Here is a 23239-nt window from a genome sequence, read left to right on the forward strand (position 1 = left end):
CATATAAGTACAACTGTTTACTATTATTTATATATGGTACAGCAAAATTTGTTGTACAATTAATGTAGTTATAAAGATTACTATTTTTTTTTTTTTATTAATAAATATTCCGAATAGCATACAAAATATCTATAATATTATGTCTGATTGTCTGAATAACATCATTAAATTAATTGCATATAAGTTCACATTCAAACCAAATTATCTCTCATCGAGTTTGAACGAAATCAACACTACTAAATATCCATTGTTTTAATATTATTAATTTAATAATTATTTCATATTATATCGACATATACAAGGTTGAAATGCAGATTGTTATTTAAGCTTTTCATATTATTTTAATTTATTTTAAACATTTTCTACTAATCATTTATTTTTATCGCAGGATTCAATTAAAAGAATGTATATCAAGTACCTACGTAACAAATATAGAATACTATGCTCAAAGCTATCACTGTGAAAATAAATATATAAATATACACTAAAATGGTATGAGACTGAAAAGAATCAACTATTTCATCTCCTTTGATTGATTCCTTACCAAAGACGGAGGACAATGCGTGCTTATCATAAAAAAAAACTCTAAAGAAACAAAATACCCAGGGATTTTTAAATATTTGGCAATGAGTTTGATCGAATCGGGTATTCGTGTAAATCGTACGTATATGATCATTGCAATTTATTTTAAAAACAATTACGAAATCTATATCCGATAAAACATTTACCGATGGTATATATAAATATACCTAGTTTATACCTATTAAATTTGAACAGATTATATATAACTGCACCGTCGTTATTTAGTGAATCCTAAACAAACTTCTTCTTTTTAACATTTTATTTTTTTGATTTAACTTGAATATACTCGTATTCTATAATATATGTTTTCTGCAGTGTAACAATATGGTGTAACAAAAAATATCGCATAGTTTTTATTATTATAACACAGAATATGAGAAGAAAATAAGGAAGGAGGAATTCAATTTTCACTAGACAGCTTTCCAGTTTTTAAATGTAATTCAAAATGTCATGTAAGAGATGAATATAATAATTTTGGTTAGAATTGTTGTGTCCCTTTTAAAAATTATAACACGCTACATAATGTGCATGGATATAATTTATAAATTTATAATTATTTCTATTGATGTGTACAACAATAATATTGTTTTTAAGTAATTGCCTTATTTAAGCTTAAAAAGCAGTTCATCAAAAATTAGATTTAGGTATTTAAAATATGCTGTCACTGGTTGAGCTATTGATTATCAAAAATATATTAGGTATAATTATAATTTAACTACTATGCTACAGTATAAGTGTGTAATTCTACTGAATACCTTATTGTGTTCGATTTCTGTGAACTTTTACTTTGAAACCTTTTAAATGATCACAAATGTTAAATTAAATTGTGTTTTTGATTAATATCAATGTGCGTCATTTGCAACCACGTGATCAATTTATTTTTAATAAAGGAAACTATGTGTCAACCATTACTAATAAAACAAGTAATACCTGTTAACATTTTGTTGTCATTGGGATCATAATAGATATTTAAAAGTCATGAATAACAAGGAAAATATAATAATAATATTACACTAAATATTCATAAAAGTGTCAGATATATAATATTAATACCTATACTAGATGATAAAAAGAAAATAAAGTAAAATTGTATACATTTAAAATATTATTTATTTATATTTAATATACATATAATATATTTATTGCTACCGTTTGGTATATTTTACTGAATGTGATAATGATTCTTTAGATACTTATTATATTTCTCACATATCTTAATCTACACGACTTTACGTTATGATATATCATTGCCAAATTTTAAACAAACTGAATAAATTTAACCTTTATCACTTTAATCTTAAATGGTGTACTCGTATTCTCTACCTCAGTGTGGTTATTAGTTTAGTACATACACGAAATGCAATTATTTAACATTCATCGTTCTTACAATGAAAGTTGGTCCAGTGATAATCATTTATCCAAAAACCTACTATTAAACTGTTTTTTAAGCATTACAATTTAGGTGAACGTTTTTAGTACTCAAGAAAACTTTTAAATATAACATTATTTTAATAGTTAACAACCATTGTTGGCTGTTGTTATTTTTCACTATTTTAGTATTTTAACTGAGAAATATCAATTTTAAAAAATACTATCACTTATCAGTGACGTGATTTCAGAGTTTGTACTTGTAAGTAAAACTTAAACTTTTATGTATATTATGAGATGCATGAAGTTGGATACAATAAGTATATATTCGTATATTACAAAAACAAACAACTAATAAAAATTTACAGATAAGAATCAGACACTCAGCAAAGTCATGGTGCAATGTAAACATAACTTGTTTAGCCGTTAATTTGATATACAAGTTTTGTGTACTAGTCACGCTTCCTTGTGTTTATATGCGTATCTATTTGATTTTAATTACTTTTCACTATATTCTAGTGCATTGTGCATTAGACAGTTGATTTAGTGTTGAGAAATATGACTGTTCGTGCAAACTATCATTATTGTTGCTGATGAAGTAAAATATTTGACAAATTCTGAAGGCTCTTCAAATATTTATGTCATAGAACTATCAAACTAAGTAAAGATGGATTAATTGTATCATTAACGTTATTATATAATGTTGGTATTTACATAAATAATGAATTAATAATTATTTTATTGTTCAAAAAATACATTTACAACTTTAAACTGTGTATAATTTTGCACAGTTTTAATTCGATGATTTAAATAATTGTTTTTAAATTTATTTTCTCTAACTACATAAATATATATTTTGATAAATAAACTGTAATATTTTAGCTTAAAAAAATAACTGTTATATTAATTTCTAAATTTAATATTTAACGTAAATATTATAATTGTAAAATTATTGATCGAATATTTTTATAGACAATTATATTACGATTCATATCATAAAAATATGCTGTCTAGATTTCTTTAGTACAAAATATGCTATTAAAATACATTATAAATTTTAATTGATTATCCTTTAATAGATGATGAAAAATTATTTTTATGCATTCTTAACATATCTATATGGATTTTAATTAACAACCAGTAGAAAATATATTTAGCTACAATTTTCAAAACCAATTAGGTAATATAGAATATCTAATAAATGATATGTACTTGATAGTATCTTGGTTTTTATAATTTAATATCTCAAAAAAATAAATAAATGTTGCTGCATATCATGTTATAATATAAACGCTGTTGATCAATTAATTAAATTTACAAATTTAAAAATTATGGAAATATATTTTTTTTTTTTAAATCCAAATAATTTATAAAATTCATTACATAAAAATAACTGATTTGGAATTAAAATTATAAACATAATTTATACCATGTATCTTTTTAATTTGGAATAAATATTCTTAAAATAGTTTCTACTGTTATCTTAATTTACAATGTATATTGACAAATAAATCATTAAAAAACAAACAATTATTATGATATGATTGCAGGTCAATTCATTCATAAATACAAAATTAATAGATACACTTTTAAGTATAAATAGCAATTAGTTATGCTTAAAGTACCCTTAAAGATTAGACCACCGCAGCTATAAATTGATGAGTACCCATTTTAATACTTTGTGTGAAGTCAAGTATAGAAAAGGTTACTCTGTGTTCTACGATAATAGGACCACAAACTATAGACTAACTAGTTATTAATGCCACGTATACTTACATCATCGAGCATAGTAATTTATTATACGAAACAATCTACATTAGTAATGAATTATAATCATGGGTAAATATTATTTAAGTTCAATGAATAGATATTCACGCGTCATCGGGCCAACAATTATTATGTTGTTCAGTTGATCAGATTAATAGACATTTTAAATGTGGATGGATAGTTAGTAGTCTAACTATTGAACTATTGTTTAGGTTAGTGTTGAGTTTTAACTAAATTATATTCACTATATGAATTTTGCTAAGTACTTTTAACAGATGCTTGAATTTGATTTGTCCAAATTGATTTTTTTTAAACATGATAATATTTTTAGTTAATTTTATTAATATTGTTCTAATCTCGTAAGACTATAATAATTGTTCCTATAACTTGTAGAAAGTTTAAATTTAAAAAAAAAACACAATAAAGTTATGAAACGCGTGCATTAAAAATTCACAGACCATTTGTTGCAAGATGAAAATTAATTAATTTTTAGTAGGTATATGAAAATAATACACTCAAAATGAATTAAGATTATATATTTTTCTGGTCATACATTTGATTACTGTTTATTTTTCTTCATAGAATAATGCAAAAAGAAGCATATTGTTATTAACTACAAATTATAATTTGTACCTAACTGTTGTAGTTGGGAATAAATGTAGTTTTATTGTGACAATAATCATTAGTAATAACTATAAGAAGATACTTTTATATTAAGGATTATAATACATATATAAGTTCAGCTAATAATTAATGAAAAGAATATTTGGACGTTAAACGATATATATTTTTTTTAATGAAATTGATTGACAATGTATAAATTGTATTGACAGTCACATTTTCGTTAACAATACTTTCAAAAATCGTACTGAAAAATACTATGACTAGCATTACTTGATGGAAAACTAATAATGTCTAAAAAACATAAAAGTCAGACTATATCATTCAAGCATTACTAAAATTGCCAGATGTGATTTAAACGAATCGTTTTCTTTAGTTCAACCTTGTTCTTTGAAGTACATTTTACTTGATTATGTTTGAATCGTCGGAAGAATAAAACATCTTATTTTTTCATACAAAGGGAGAACTTGAATAATATTATATTCAAACTGAAACCCGTAAAACACATTCAAACTTTTGTTTTCTAATTACATAATGCAATTATGTATGTTATGTTCGTTTTTGAATTTTAGAAATATTAATAGCATTTTAAAGTAAAATTATAATAGTCATGGGAAAATACGAATGTATTATGTTAATATGCTTTTGGTAACAATTTCATTATTATAGCAATAAGTAAATATGAAATATTAATAAATTTTGATTTATCGAATGACATCATATTGTTATCTATTTGAATAAAAATGATTGTGTGCCCGTGAAAATAGGTACAGAAAAATATGAATTGCGTAAAATATTAATCACGTTTTTCAAAAATGACACAAAGTATTTTACGTAGAACATGGTGTATTTTATTATATGAACCCATAGAATATATTACACCCATGACACACAATATTAATAAATATTTAGTAAACTAGTTACTGGTTAAGAGCGTTTTGGCATCCGGTAAATATTTCAATGATTGGTTAGATACTCTTATATTTTATATTATAACCATATGCGTTTACCATATAATAAGAAACAATAATCTATAAATTCGATGTTCGTTAGAGCTAACAACGCCGATTTTAAACATCATTAATTATAAGTAAGTATTTATAGGTAATATAGGTTTTAGGTGTAATATACTCGTACATCATACATACGGATTGCATACGTATACGGTGTACTCGTATTATATTGAACCATCATTATCATATACGCATAAATACAATATTACGTATTATTATTATTTAACAGCAGGCTACATATTATATAGGTTTTTATACATAGATTATTGTTACTGACCTTGTTGGCTGTGTTCCAGACGTATGAGCTCGGATCCTTCTTTACGCCAAGTGATATTGGGCGCAGGTGATCCCGAAGCCGCGCATCTCAGCGAAACGTTGCTACCTTCGCGGACGTTCATGTCCGTACTCGTTGGATAGTCCAATATGTCCGGAGGAACTGAAACAAACGCGATTCATTATTTTTTTTAAAACTTAAAAAGTAACGTTAAATTAAAAATAATAAAAATAAAGCAAAGGTGAACTAATGATATTTGTCCGTGACTTGACCGTAGGATGGTTACCATGTAGGATGCACGTTGTGATATTTAATTTAAAAGCAATCGTCATATCCAAACAATGATTACGAATGAATTTATAGAAAAAACTTTGCTCCTCAACATTTCTATAAAATTCGTCAATGGTTGTTGTATTTATTTTCTTATTTCATAGAAACTATTGAACAAATTGAAAAATTACATGGCCTGCAGACTCGATTTCCAATCCCTAAAGGGTCTAGAAAAACTAAATGTTCCAAGTGTCCTATAATGTATTCACGGAAAAAGATATTAAAAACTAAAAAAAAACTAAGATAAGCATAATTGTATATTAGGTACAATTGAAATGTTTATTGCTTTACTCTGAATAACTAGTTTGGATATTGGACACTGTCCCTTGTGTTTGGAGAACGTGATTTTTCAAGAACCATTATTCATCTGGACGATGGATCTTGACTTCGTATATTCATATAATATGTAGTGGAATATGGATATAATACGATGATGAGGAAGAAAGGAATAGTCAACTTTGTAGTCCGCTATGGCGCTATTACTCTTTAACGCTGGTGGAATAGAGTAAGTGCGTACGGTCCATTGAAACCGTTTATATATCTTTTTTTCCAACTTCATGATTCATTAAATCTTTTGTCGCTCTCTCCGCATAATAATCGTCCCCCCCCCAACACTGTTTTAGAAAAGACCAAATCACGATAGAGAAGGGTGGGTTGTATGTGTGTGTGTGCGTCTAGGGTTGGAGTAAAAGTTTCATTGTGAGTGTATAATGATAAACCCTCCAGCGTAGCAACGGTGGCGGTATCAAACTGATAAATCGACTTTGGCGACTTTTTTTTTCCTTTTTCCACTTCCTCAATGCACCACTATCCAAAACCACCGGGCAAACGTTTACTTTTCTTTCTCTCACAAACTTGTCACTCAAGAACCCCTTCAGTGGCGCGTATAATTCGATTTTTATTTATATTATATACATAATATGTATAAAACCGCGACGGACTTTTTATCCGATTACTTACGAAACTGGATTCTACTAACGCCACCACCTCAGCCACTACCAGAAATATAGCTTTGTGCTTGCAGTTGGTTTTGTTTCGATTTATTTTTTTGCTCATTTTTATTTATATATATATTTTTTTTACCATTATACTTTTCACTTTCGAATCAAAAAAGTCTTTTGCGCGTTTTAATTGAATACGATATTATAAACAATATAAATTTGACGATATTTCAACTGTTATACTTTTTAAACAATAGGTACCTTCGTTATATTCACGTGTTTTTTTAACTTAATAGTTACAGATGAAAATAATCTCTGCTTAGTAAATATTTAGAACTTCTTATAATTTTCATTAATTTACAATGATTTATACGTGTATAAATATTATTATATTATAATATTTGATTGCCACTGATCTAAGATAATTTCGTCTAAACACCCCATAAAATATATATCAATATATCAATAATTAGTAGGCTCGTATAGATTAACTGTGGATTATTAAAAAAAAAGAATTATGAATAAGGTTTTCATATTTTAATGAAATATATAATATTTATATTAAAATTTTTTTTTTTTTAATTATATTTTAAGTCAAAATATATAATATACATATATCAATATATTATATGATATGACATATAAGATGAATATACAAAAATTGAATAAAGAAGCTACGAAATCATGAAACTTTACTGTTGATTTTTAAAGTTATAAAATTAATTTGTTTATTTAGACAAGTTTTTTTTTAAAGTTAAAACTGTAAAAGGTCTCTGCACCATTTGAGTTTTAAGCGTCTAGAAAGACTGCCTGGGATTAAGAGAGAGGAAAGGTTTTTAATTAAAGGATTTTAGTAGTAGGAAAGACGGTTGACGGTTGTGGAATCTTTTATAAAAACGTTTGGCTTCTTCGTGGATTGTTTTTAATTTCAAGTCTGTGTGGAGAATATGATTTGATATTATGTATGAGAGAACATTTATTAATCTTCTTAGAGCTTTATTTTAAATGTTAAAAGTGTTCTTTAAACACTTCATAATACATCTATAAGGACTAGGAACAGTAAAATTATTGTATGAAATATGTTTTATTCTGCACTAACCATGGGTTTATGAATCGTATTAAAATGTTATACGGCGTATGGTATAGGCAATATAGGGCCATATTTACGTTTAAGATGTTAATATATTATTTAATTGTTTTTTAGTTTTTAATATTCAAGTGCCTTTTTTTCTCACAAAACATAAGTGTTAGAGTTTGAAATGATTCATACGTAACTGATTTTAGATTACCATAAGAACAAAGTTAAACTATTCCCAGTTGAATTTTAACAGGTAATTCAAATGTTCAAAAGATTGCAATACTTGTCCCAGTGTCCCAGTAGCCCAAAAATAAATAATTTAGGCTATATCTAACTTACTTTCAGAATTCACGTAGTGTTATACATAATAATCTTATTGTGATTTATATTATATTATTTTTATCTAATTGAGTGTGGTTTCAAATAATATATATCATCCAAAATAAACACTCGTAATTATTTAAAGAAAATATGAATGAAAAAATATATTCATAAAAGATAATGAGCACCTATGTTTTGTGTGATATAATTATATAAATGTTAGTTTTATAGGTTGTATTCTCTAAAATTTTAGTTACAATTTTATAACAGTTAAAACACGTTTAGCTTAATTTTATATTTTTATCTTACTTTAATTTTATTTTTAATGATCATAAGCCTGGCAACCATGGCCATTAACTGCTTTTAGTAGGGAATTGTTGGTTTGGAACACGTAAAGTGTGGCAAGAATTTCGTTTCTAAAAATTCCGGATGGTCACCCGTCCGGGAACTAATAACGCCGGCCGGTACATACACTCTTACGTAGCTGAAAGTAGACACTGAGCTACATCAAGCCACATTATATTATTTATTTTAGTATATTTTGGTATATATTCAAGTATTTTTTAAATATAATTGACGAGTAATTAGAAAAAATACATTTATATAGTAATTTATTCTGGTATGCATATCAATATAATGTATTAAATATAAAATTGTTTATTTTTTCTCATAAAACATATTTTTTATAGCATTGTTATAAATTGTTAGTAATTATTAACATTATAAAATAAAATAGATGCTATTTTATACGATATTTTACTATTATAAGAATATCTACTTCTTAAAATAAAATGTGGCGCGGTCGTACGCTCAATCTGTGGAAACGCACTGAGCGTACGTACCGGCCGCAGTTGCTAGCTCCCGGATGGGAGACCACCCGGGATTTTTAGCAACATATCCTTGCCACGCATACACAAACACGTGTTACGACACTTCCCACTTAAAAACCTATAAACAAATATACAAAAATAACCCCTACCGTACCACCCCACACCCAATGGCCTATGTTGCCGCGGGTTCTCTTTACAAAAAAAAAATATATATATATATATATATATATATATATAATGTACACCATCTCACTCAAAGACGCACTAGGACCAGGACAAGAAAAAACCATAACAAATTTCATCAAGACGGCCAATCTCACAACGAATCAACGACGCCACATTATAACAATTAATATGTAAATTATAATTATAAATTTTCAATGCAAAAAAATCAAATTTCTTTTAACTAACTGTTACCACTAGACATGTAAACCATTGTAGGCTAATAACCTTTGTATTCGAAGCCTTAAATAAATAAAAAAATAAAATAAATATGTTATAATGTATTAAAAAATGTATGTATTTTTCGAACATAAATACAAATAATATTTGTGTTGATACAGCTCAGTAAAAACTTCATTATTGTGTACATTTTAAAAGATTAATATCACGGGATGTATTCACATTTCATATAATAATCATTATAAAATGTATAAATAAAATTGATTTTGTCTCTTAGCTTCATGTATTTTTAACAGGCATTTTTTTTTAATAAAACGAGAAAGATTTTTATTTTCCTTGTATCTTCAAATTTTTTTCACATTTTACATGGATAAATCAGTGATCTTATATGAGAAAATATATTTTAATTTAAATTAAAAACAATAAAATAATCTTTATTCGTGGAAATGGTATAAAATTTAATTTTGAATCGTAATTGTTTGAAATTTGAATGTATGCCATCGTTAATTTTAGAAAATTAAAAAATAAATGGTATAATATTTACTGTGAACTGTTGTATTACCTACTCCGTAACTCTTGGAGAGGTATATTTTAAACCTTATAGATTGAATGGAAATTAAAATCTTCTTTTAAATAAAATATAAAGCTAATGGCCTATGCTGCCGAAGCTGTAACGTTCAATAATAAAAAAAAAAAATAAAAAATAAAATAAATAAATAAAATATGATGATATATCTATACTTTTTTTTTTTATTCTTTATTATTATATACACAATCTGTACCTGATGGGTACAATAAGAGTATTAGCTGAGATAATAATATAATACATGAAAAGGCTTGATAAAAGCAGCCACCCAGTGATGATACTTAAATATTGAGATGATATATTAATTTATATATATGTATTTGAATTTATTTTTTTGTTTTTATTTTTTTTATGTATCTATACTTAAAAATTAATTATGAGGCTTTTAAAAATATTTTATTTAGCAATTCTTTTAAACTATAGATTAGGTATTTAGGTGCGAACATTATAGAATAACGATTGCGATCACTAGAAAACTAATGTATATATAAAAGACAGTGTATATAAAATCATAATAGCTTCTTTCAAGTATATGATCTTCAGTAAAATGAAGTATAATTGGTTGTAGAATTGTAATTGAATTGAATATGAATATTATAGTACCTTTAGTTTGATCCTAAGGTATAAATAAATTTCTCAGTAAACAGTATTTTTAAGTTGTTGTTAATTATAATAACCAAAATAATATAATACATTACATATTTATCAGCAGAATTCCAGTTACTGCATTAGATTTATAAAATTAACTAACTAACCAAAGATATAATATCTAAAATTGTGGCCGTTTTTATGTTATCGATATATTGTTAATGACGTTATAAATTAATATGCTTCGAGGACGATGAAGCAACAATACAAATTCTGCGATCTATATTGAATACCAAAGAACTTTAGTCGTCAAAGCCAACAAAACCGAGAAAACTCGTTTAGAATAAATTTTCAAAAATGGTTCACTAGAAGGAAAGCGAGAAAAAAGTGGTGTATTATTATATATGCATGTAATAAACAGTGGATTATTTAAGCATTGCGTATTATTATCGTTATTTTTTTTGCCTGAGAGACTGAGTTAAATTTAGTAACACATTATAATTTATAACTTTCAAAGAGTATAAATCATAAATTATAAATTATTCTACTGCGTAGTGACGATCACTTGAAATGTGGTCAGACATTTTAACTCGACCGTGAAATAAAATACGCATCTATTTGAAGTTTGTATAAGCTACATAGGTTATTTTAAGTATAGATAAACAGTATAACGGCGGTAGCATTGATCTTTCGACAGTCTCTCTTTATTAAAAACGTATTGAATTCCTTGTCGATGTAATATCATACTTATCACTTATTGTATACAAATAGATATAACAGGTCTATTACAATAAACATTGAACAGTGATGCGTATAAAACATACACACACGTCATGTAGATATGCGTAACAATATAAATGACCGTATAGGTCCACTCTATAGCGGCAAAGGAACCGACGGAGCGTTATAAATGAATAAACGATACCTTCTCTAGTCTATAAGTGAGTGCGTGGGTTACAAATCGTAATTAAGCCACTTGGCTGCAATGGGTAAACTCTCGATGAACTCCTCGATCCTTCCCCTCTCCCCTAACCAGTGTATAATATTATTGTGTCCTGTTCCAGTGCACACACAAACACCACCGAGTCACCCAATAAGATGCAAATGAGAGGCATTGTGGTTTGCCGCAAAGAGCCCTCTGACCCATTTAACGAGGACCGTATACCTCTATACTCGGATGGCAGTTTTGCGGTGGGATGAGTAGATTCGTGGTTGGGAAGGTAGTTGTAGGTGTTCGATGTGTGTGAATCGGTAATGGTGACCGTGTGGGGATAAATATATACAGTGTATATAATATGTGTATAGGCGACAACCAATATAAGACCCCTCTCCGGTACACGCACGTATAATATACCCTTACCAAAGTCAAAAGCTCGCGGGCTCCCCTATAGAAGAGGATGCCCACACAATTGTATATACGTGCACACACACACACACACACACACATATATATATATATATGCATACATACATGGTGGGATCGGATCACCGTAGAAGAAAGGTGCATGCGATTTACGTGAGAGGAGGGAGTAAGGGGATACAGATTGGCTTTTAAGTCCTTTGCAAACGGATGGTGCGCGCGGTCCACTGCTGCTACTATACCACTCGTTGCATCCCATACGTGCCGCCTTCATCGTCAAAATATCTATGGTTATTCTTCAAGCGCCAATTCGAAAATTAAAAACGTAATATTATATACTATTGTTATATAAAAATGTCAACCGATATTCGGACGGTGAGCGAGGAGCAACAAGTGTGTACACCGGTAGCGACGATGAAATAAACCAGTGTTATAATAATATTAACATATAATTATTGTATATAATATTATGTGATTATATTACATCCCTTTAGTAATGGTGGCGGCGTCACGCGTCGGTGGAAAGCAGACCGGAAGTAATTTTAATTACTAAGCGTATGTACAACGACGATGAGACGTTATAATAACGATGTATATGCATATATATATTTTCCTGAATAACTTCGTTGACGACCGATGCATGGAATGGTGAGATGATCACCATTTAATAAATTACGCCGAATAATTATGACGATGGCCTAACAACAAGTGTCATTTTTAGAACACCGAGAGTGACCAATAACATATTGCAATGTAGCCATCAATCTTTTTTCGACCGTATAAATATTATTATACTAACATAATGTACTAACGCTTTATCATTTTTTTTATTAAGTCAATTTTAATATAAATATAATTAAAACAAAAAGTTAAAATCTTTTTTTCTATTACATATACATAAGAATATAAGTAAATAATTAGTTGTTTATATACTTGTTAAAATAATTATATTTAAATGTACCTATTTAAAATAATTTAATTTATAAATATAATTCATTAAAATTTAAATATATTTAATAAATACTTTAGAATAAAGAACATTTTTGTGTACTTATAACTTTTTTGTATGATGTTAAATTTGTTTTTATTAAATAGAGGCATAGTAAACTCACTCATAAAATCGGTATGGATAAATATTTTTTTTTTTAAATGTATTTTTAATAAAAATATATCCACTTAGATATTAGATTCTGAACAAAGTGATGAATGTATTGATTTTACAATCATGTATGTTTTTTTGTTTTTTTTTTTATGTTTGTTTTTGTGTCTGTGTACAGCATAACTAGTCGAAATAATGCTTCAATTTCAAACTTTGGGGGTGGTTTCCGATGTAAAAGTGAATATCCTTGGTGCATTATAGAGGTCAAAAGTAAACATTTTCCAACAGTTTTCAAAAATATCGATATTTTTATATGGTTGTAATTCAAAAACTAATCACTGTAAATACTTGAAATTTTCACCAAATGTTTAATGTTAGTGATATCTATATACAGTTTAATTTTCAAAAATTTTCGACTTTTTTGAGTTATTTATAGACCAGTGAAATTTTTGATTTTTTTGAGAATTTTTTTTGAAGTGTCGGTAAAAAAATGTTTGACGACCAAAAAAACTTGAAAATTTAATACAAGGTTCCTTATGAGTTTTTCTTATTGTAGCTAAAAAAAAATTAAAAATCGTTAGTCACAATTTTTTTTTTATTTTTTTTTATTTTTTTATTTAAGCGTTTATAGTTCAAATTTTTACGAAATCTGTCGAAAACGCGAAAATTTGCAAGTCGTTTTGAAGTTTAAAAATCATAAAATTTTTTCTGTTTATAACTAAGGATTAAGAATATAACACTAAGTTTTCCGTAAGTTTTCCTTCAAATAGCTATAGGAATCGAAGCGTCGTTATAGGAAAAATTTTAAGTGCGTTTGAATTTTAAATTTTTACGAAATAGCGTAACGATAACGATTCATCCTCAAACGATTTTAAATATTTGTTATTTTCTTAATATACTATATTCGATACTACATAATAAAAACCAATGTATTAATATTATATAATAACATGTCGTAGATACTTGAAAATTTTACCAGTTATTGAGATTGTCATTTTCTTTACATGATTTACTTTTCAAAATATTTTGACTTTTTTTGAGATATTTATAGACAACTGAAATTTTCAATTTTTCAGAAATTTTTTTTTTGAAGTGTCGATAAAAATTTTTTGGCCCTATAAAAATACTTGAAAATTTAATACAGTGTTTTTCATAAGTTAGTCTTATAGTGAAAAAAAAATTTATAAGAATACATAGGCATAATTTTTTTTATTAGCATTTGAAGTTCAAATATTGACAAAAATTCGTCAAAACCATGAATATATTTTTTTTGTGTTTGTCATTACGTTATGGGGCAGTAAAAATGCTTCGACTTTTAACTTCAGTACCTTGTTAAATCAGAAAGTTGATCTAGTTGATTTTTTAGGGGATCAAAAGTAAAAAATTCTTAATATTTTTCTAAATAATCGGGATAAACAAACTAAAAATTAACGGAAAAACAAGAAATTTTACGTTCAATCAGTTTTCTACAAAATCGATTTTGATTTTTTATGTAATTTTAAAACGAATAACCATTGAGACATGAAATTTTCACCAAATGTTAATAAAATTTCAATTAACATATTATTACAATAGCAGTTGAAAAATAAAAGAAATTCATAGTTACAATTTTTTTTTATAAGCATTCAAAGTTTGAATTTTGACAAAATACGTAAAAATCACAAAAATTCTCAAATTATTTTAAGCTAGAAATTAATAAAAAAAATTCTTTTTTAAACTAAGATTTAAAAATGTAATATAAGATTCCTTACAAGTTTTTCAATCTTTATCACAAAAAAATGTCCACCGGAAATGCAAATTAAATTTTTATAAGCATTTGAATTTCAAATATTGACAAAAATTCGTTAAAGCCATGAATATTTGCGAATTATTTTGTAGTTCAAAATTCATAATATTGTTTGTATTTTTATCTAAGGTTATAAAATTTAACACTTAGTTTTCCATAAGTTATGCTTCAAATAGCTATAGAGAAAATTTGAAGCGTCATTATAGGAAAAATGTTTTGAGCGTTTGAGTTTTAAATTTTTATGAAATCGCGTAATGATAACAATTTATCCTCAAACCAGGTATATGTATATCTATGATAATATAAGGTATTATGAATTATGATAACTACATGATAACTACACTAATTGATTAACCATGCCTTTGCAAAATGCGTCTTAATTGAAAAATAAAATATTTGTTTCAAAATAGAATATATGACAATATTTAAATATAATATATCCTAGACTGACAAATCATCTCCGTTCAGAATTGTTTTTCGTATACAATGATACCTATCATTGCATTTAAATTTAATCCCACCCATTACAGTAACCTACTGTACAGCAGAGCGACATCCACGATTTACCCGCTTTTTTAAATTTTTTTTTTTATTAAAAATAGCGAATTTACAATCTATACAATGGTATAATAAGTAAGTGTGATGACAAAATAACATTAATTACAGAAAAGGAAGGCTCCCAGCAGTGTCACATGACAAGAAATTAGGGTTTTCATTTTTTAGTATTTTTTCCTTTGTTAAGTAACTTAGATATTTAGCAAGTAAGTAATCATATTTTATAAATTAGGTGTGTACTGTGTATTGTGTGGACATTTGCAGAAAACACCTATTATTGCGTTGTTGTTGTTTCGACAAATACTCGAGGCACTGATTTATACAAATATAATATATTAACACGCATTTCAAACAAAAAAAAACCCCGAAACAATTGACTTTTTAATCTTTGATCAAAGGTCTTTTCGCAATATATATGCATAATTATTCATTAGTTGTACACCAATTTTAAATCGCATTTGTGATTTGGAAATTCCCCAAAGTTTTAACATATAAATATTTATTTTAATTAAAATTATTTTAAATACTTAGCTTTCATTAATTAAATGGATTTTACTGAAATGTTTCTTTATAGTCTGTATGACTAAACACTACTATCATTTATTTTCAAATGTGTTGTATATTTATACATACATTTTGGAGCAAAGAGTATAATATGATATAACCCCTGACTGTAAAACTGAGTAGTATTGGATGAAATAAAAGCGAAACGAAATTATTTCAGACGAGAATGTATATTTTGTAACTGCGGAAAACGAGTAGTAAATAAAAACCGTTGGCTGTAAATACATACTTACGCATATATATACCTACAGTTGAACAGGAACCAACGATGCTCTATATAGGTATACATAACACGGCCATCGGGTATTTTTCCGGAAACGGTTGTATTACCTGATACCCGATGCTTACGGTTTCGCCGCGGGAACCGTAAAAAAAAAACACAAACATTACATTATACTGTGCATTTAGAGTGATAAGAATTTTCTGATACGCTCATTTGTCTCATATAAAAATAAATCTCTGACGAATGAAATTCTAATTACATTATATATTGTGTAAATAATTACACGCTGACTACTATAATAGTCATAGGCGCAAATTAATAATGACGTTTGATATTTGGGAGGGGAGGCTGGTTCCCTACTATAATAACATCGAATGAGCAAAAAAAAAATTTAATATACATGTTTGGGGATCTTAGCTCCTAAAGCCCCTTTTCTACTATTACACTAGCTACTATACATTAATTTGCGATAAATATTACTACTCACCGACGATATCTAAGAAGCCCAGTTGGCTTTTCATCGGGTCCGTATTTATCTGACACATATACCATCCTTTATCGGACTCTCTCACTTCCTTGATGTGTATGTGCCACGTCCTGTGGTCTGAGTGTGACACTCCGATTCGGTGGTTTTTCGTGATCACATGGTTATGGATGGTTAGTATGGTCTGCGTATCCACCCGTAACCAAGCCACCTATATGAAATATATTTTCAAAAAGTTCTGTTAATGAGTGATGTTGTAAAAAAACAAAAAAAAACAAAATACGCGTCGAACGATCGGTTCGGAGAACTAAACAAAGAAAAATCTATTCCACACGACCGACGGCGTGATGGCGGTGGAGGTGGCATACGCGTGCTGGAGACATCCGATGTATACATATAATATAATATAATATCTACATATATAATAGGTATAGCTAGGGATAGTTGTCGGAGATATATCGCCTCCGTTTGGTGGCCCGGTGAATAATGCTTATGATGTACTCGTCCCCAACGAGGTTAACCGTCAGCCGAACATTATGCTCACAATAGGCTGTCCCTGATTAATAGCTACGTATACCTGTGCTTAAGCGCACAACACTTGTTGTAGATCCGTCAAAGAAAGTCTATGGCGGTAAAACGGCGGTGGGTTTGCACGCGAATACAACCGCTGCAGCATCATCGGGGTGGCATTAGTGTGATTTATGTATATACGCGACACCACCACCGTGGTGGAGATGACTTTGATTCGTGACAAATCGCAAACGACCCTCGGGACTTATTATTATATTATACATATATAATACGTATATGTATACGCACACATACACATACATCTTATATTATATAAGAGCCCGACGATGATGACGGTGACTATCGAATGGATTGACGTGTATTATATACCACGGTTGCGGTCGTTCGTCTTTGCGAGATATGGTGTGACGGGTGGCTGCCAAGAATAATTATACGCCCGAAAGAAGGTCGTTTGCGTTTGTCAACCGGTTCCAGGTTTTCACCGGTAATATTGGTAAATCCGACGCAAATGTCAAAAGAATACGTAATAATAAGTTTACTTGCGGAAACACTACATAGGCACAAAATGTTATCAGTATTCATTGAATGCATTTATTAATATTTGTATTCAATTTCAAATTAAACAAATGAAAAAAGAGTATATTTTTAGTTATATCAAAGAATTCTTTTTTTAATTATGTCAATGTAAATGAAATTCTTATAATTTGATAAAAAATATTAAATGAGAATTTATTAGACTTGATTACTATAGGGTTTTAAGTGAAACTACTTTGTTGTGTGTACGACAAAAAAGATTATACCCCATTACGACACTATAATATGGTTTCTTTGGTACTTAATAAATAATAATCTTTGTCTTATGTTTCTATAAATGTTTAATAATAATAATAAAATAATTTTAATCGAACATTTAATTTTAATTTTTAATTTTATCGTGTCCCTACTGTTCTTGTAACATTGAGGTAGGTTCGAGTTATTAAACCAACGAGAGTGACCGACTACAGGCTGCCTCCCAACGTGCCATCCAGTCATTTTACGACATGATTGATAACATATTAAGCTGCAAGGTGCTGAATGAAAGGAAAGTTGAGGCCGAAGGAAGAATTAATTAATTGGCAGCCCCCCCTCCCTCACAATTGACTGAGTCTTCACACGTAAATACACTCGATAGCGAGCCGTGAAAAGACTGATAGATTATTCAAATATAATTGTTATTTATTTACTATACTATACCTACTAATATCTTTATTTGTAAGGTGAAGCAACCATAATAAATTGTTTGTATAAGTTATGTGTTGAGTATATAGCTGTATTAGTGTATAGTGCAAACATAAATAAACGATAACAGTAGAGGAGTAGTATCGTTCACACAGAGCTGTAGGTTTTAACAGGAAAAAAAAGGTTCGAGTTATCAGTAAATACTGAAATGCACCATCTGATGTTATCATAGTCCATATACCAACCCTATACTATACTAAATACAACAATAGTCGCATTCCAACAAGGTGCAGAGATGCCGTTTATTATAAATAAATATATATTTTTAGATCGTGATACAGTGGAACTCTGCGCCACCTATCTTGACGCCTACACGGTGAGAACGTAAAACGAATTTTATAAATAATCTGTGATATAATTTCATTTTAAATAATTTTGTTTAGCTTCTCAATGTGTACAAATCGAATCATAAAAATATTTTAATGAACATCTTTAATTTTTAGAGCTTACCTATATATTTTTATACAATACGTCACATTAATATTTTTTTTATGAATTTCATAAAATTCAATGTGCTTTTCTTTATTTCTTTATTTCAAAAAGTAGTTTAGGTTATAAATTGATGGTATGGAAATGAATCTGGTACAAAGATGTTTGATTTAATACTTTTCTCTGTTATTCTATAAACTATTAATTATTATGAATACACGGAAAGGATAAATAAGAATTTTCAAAATAATTATTGTTGAAACGTATTCGTATTAATCAATTCCATACACAACAATTTTAATTATGTATACACATTTTTCAAACACAACAATTAATCATTAAAGTTCAAATTTAAGAACACGTGTCCGAACTATGTCAAGCAAAAATTTTAATTATTTTTTACTTTTTAATATTATACTGTAGATAAATAAATATCTCAAATGATATATAAAACTAAAATAATTGAATATAATAACTGTATAATGTATATAATAATTGACGTTTCGATAATATTTTTTTTAAAGATGTTATGAATATATAGTGAATATAAGTTGTTACACTTCTCGGGTTTTTTGCGGATCTCAGAAAATAATTTTAATATCTTGATCGAATCCACTAAAATTACATGCGATTCAAATCCATTTTAAAGTTTCTCCCTTTCAATATTTTAAGACCAATTTTAAATTATTATAATTTAAATTATTTTACTTTATAAATTATTTCATTAAATACAATTAAATATCTGCATAAATAATAATAATAATACGACTCATTCATAAACAGTAATTTTACAAATAGACCCCATCATAATTACACTAATTTAAAAAAAAGCATAAAAGTGGATATTGCTCTGCTGTATAATAGGTTACAAGTGGGTTACTGTAATGGATGGAATTAAATTTGAATCCAATGGTATTATATAATTGTATACGAAAAACGATTTTGAGCGGAGACAGTTTATCTGTCTAGGATATACTCGTATTATAGATTATTATTACTTATGATTAATACTTATTAAAATATTTGACTTGACGGTGGACATTTTTTTTTTTTTTTTTGATAAAGGTAGACAAACTTATAAGGAATCTTGAATTAAATTTTCAAATCTTAGATTTAAAAAGAAAAATTTTATGACTCACTATCTAAGATAATTTGAAAATTGGCGTAATTTTCACGTATTTAGTAAAAATTTGAACTTTGAATGCCTATAAAAAAATTTGAAAATTCCCGTTTTTTCCTTAATTTTTAGTTTTTGTATCCCAATTAAGGAATTTACAGCTCTTTTACTGCTCCAAAACGTGATGACAGACACAAAAAAAAACTCAAAAATGGTTAAAATTTTCCAAACTTTAAACCGTTAGGAACAAAATCCAAAATACAACAAAAAATATCTCTTGTCATTCATTTTTCATTTAAAGCAATATTTCTGGTAGTAAACGTCGTCCGTAATTATTTAATATTATAAAATCATGAAATCGTACTTTTTCTCCTTTAACCGCTTTTATTTCGAGTACCGTTTCGAAAATCAAAAAATGACCTCTTTAAAGTACCAGCTCAAGAACATTACCTTTCAAAAAATATGTTACACTTGATACTTTCGAGAAAGTTTAGAGGGAGAAAAAGTGTTATTAACATAATAAAAGAGAAAAAGAAAAAGAAATAAACATCATTTTAAAACCAATACATTCCTCGCTCTGCTCAGAATCTAAAAAAAAAAGTGTATTATTAGCGAGCAGTGACTATGTTTTTAATGTTTATTTCATTATTTTATCCTTTTTTTCTTTTTTTATGCATACTAGCTAGCTGATTGTTGTATAAAATAATTTTCAATTGTTTTAGAAACAATAAATAAAATAAAATAAAGTCATCAATTTCTTATTATTGTTATAAGGTGATTACCTATATAAAAACTATATATAACAGAAATTTATTTAGGAAAAACTGTTCGATTGAGAAGTAAAAACTTTCTGTCAAAACGAATATTATTTGGTACAAAACTGTGGTTAATGTTAGTGCGATGGGTCACGTCACCATTACTTTTGCTCTTCCGAACCACCTACTACTCGGACGTATTAACATATTATGAATTAAAATTTAATTAAAATCAACCATATATAAACACATTATTAAAAAAAAAATAATAATAACGTATTTTATATAATTTTATGATTGTGCATATATGGATGCAAATGAATTAAACACTACTTTAAGAATATATTATTATTATTGTTCCAGTTAAAAAGTAACTTCGTGATATTATTTTTAATTTTAATATCGTATAATTTTAGTATAATATAAACATTGTATATAGTAGTATAATATGAATTAAATAGAAATGAACTAGGGACATAGGTAGATAATTATTTCATCAGCATAATAATTTTTTTTTTTTATTAACACGAAATATACCCTCTGTGACATAGGCCATTGGGTTATAAAATTTAAGTTGCATTGGGTTGCATTTAGATTGACAGCTATATTATTTTACAGTGTTCATGTTTTATTTTGTTGTCTTGCCTCTTATAGTAATTTTAATTTTATAGGTTTGTCAAAACTTCTCAGCTATAGAATTGAACAAAACAAATAATAATATTTTGATAAAAATTCTAATATCAAAATAAATTTATATAAAACATAAATTAAATATATATATAATATAATCATTATAATAATTTAGTATATTAAATTATTTATTAATTTATCATTTAAATAACCGTTTTATTGCGAAATTGGAGTGATAGTATTAACAAAATTTTGATTTCCAACATTTTTGTACAATATTACTTTTTAGATTATTTTAATGGTATAATAATATTTTTTATACCATATATTCTAGAGAATAAACATTTTTGAAAAATTTAGAATCAACATTTTTACTATTAAAAGTAACTTAGAATAACACATTCTAATAAAATTAAATTTAAATTTATATTTCAACATATACACCAGCAAGAATTTTAATCTACAGTCAAGTTTGTATTAAAGTGATATTACATGTATCATGTAATACATTTCTAAATATTTTATTGTTATTATACTATAATGTTTTTAAATAACATCATGTGATAAATATTTTTGTTATCAACAACGAAGTTATTAGCTACCTAATTTAATTTAATAGTATTGTTGCATAATTTTAAACTTTTAAATTGATTTTAAATTTTATAATTTTTACTTATAAATTATGAGATATATATATACTTATGATACAATTATTGCATTATTAACAAAATTTATAGATATATTATATAGTAATAAATTAAAGTATATAAACGAGCTTACAACAATAAAATAATAATTATTGAAATGTTGTAGATCATCATTTAAAATTAATGACAGTAATATAATAGAAACAGTATATCTTATAAAAATATAAAGTTTTTTTAAAAAATTCCTATTTTTCACAAAATAATGAAAATTAACTTAGCCTACGGAAGCCTAAGTAAGAAGTTTTCAGATTTTTAACATACATTGTTACTATATGGTTTAAACGTAAGAAAAATGCTTTTAAAAACATAATATAGAGATAGTTCACTTTTCTTATAGTAAACCAAAATATCGATCCCTGGTATGCATTTACATAAGGAATAGATAAAATTATAGTGAAACTATAATATAAAACTATCACCTGTATAAAAATATAATGCAATTTTCAAATCCATCCAATTCAAACCTTTCAGTAAACTAAAAATTTTTTCTGTTGTTTTTTCATTCTTTTTTAAGAATGATCATCAAAACCTACTAGTTTATTCCCGATCTTTGATAACAATGAACAATCTACCACTAATCTTAAAATATTTCTAACAACATTATAATTTGAAATTTATTGATTGATTTTACTAACAAATACATAATATTAATCCAGTACAAATTTCATTATATCAATGTATAAAAAAATATTTTAAATTCTAGTAAAACTCATTTAAACTTCGGTATGAGCAATTTCAAAACATTGAGTCATTGCTTTTAAATACAGATAAGCCTATCTACAACAATTTTTCAAGTAATTTGTAGTTATTCAATACTTCTTTTGAATATCTAATTATTTTAATACATGTTAATATGTTATCATTTAAATCTTAGCTTTGAAGACATTTAATTTTATAAAATGTCTGATAAATTGTTATTAAAATGATATTATGTAATTTTCGTACAATATAAAATTTAAGAAAATAAATTTATAAACAGTGATACAGCATATAATCTTATATCAAGATTTTGAAAATTAA

General features: G+C 26.9%; 1 protein-coding gene across 1 annotated transcript in view; it reads right to left on the reverse strand.

The window, feature by feature from the left end:
• The window catches only part of LOC107164921 (neurotrimin-like), a 202456-nt gene that overhangs the window by 87611 nt on the left and 91606 nt on the right, over positions 1-23239 (reverse strand). The window contains exons 3-4 of the mRNA XM_089221970.1: positions 16776-16983; positions 5629-5787 (exon numbers count right to left, since the gene is read on the reverse strand). Coding sequence (XP_089078096.1) covers positions 5629-5787; positions 16776-16983 — 367 coding nt within the window. The remainder of the gene's footprint in view (positions 1-5628; positions 5788-16775; positions 16984-23239) is intronic.

This window comes from Diuraphis noxia, unplaced genomic scaffold, assembly GCF_037042655.1.
Source record: "Diuraphis noxia isolate RWA-SAM2 unplaced genomic scaffold, SU_Dnox_SAM2 contig0003, whole genome shotgun sequence".
NCBI classification, from domain to species: Eukaryota; Metazoa; Arthropoda; class Insecta; order Hemiptera; family Aphididae; genus Diuraphis; species Diuraphis noxia.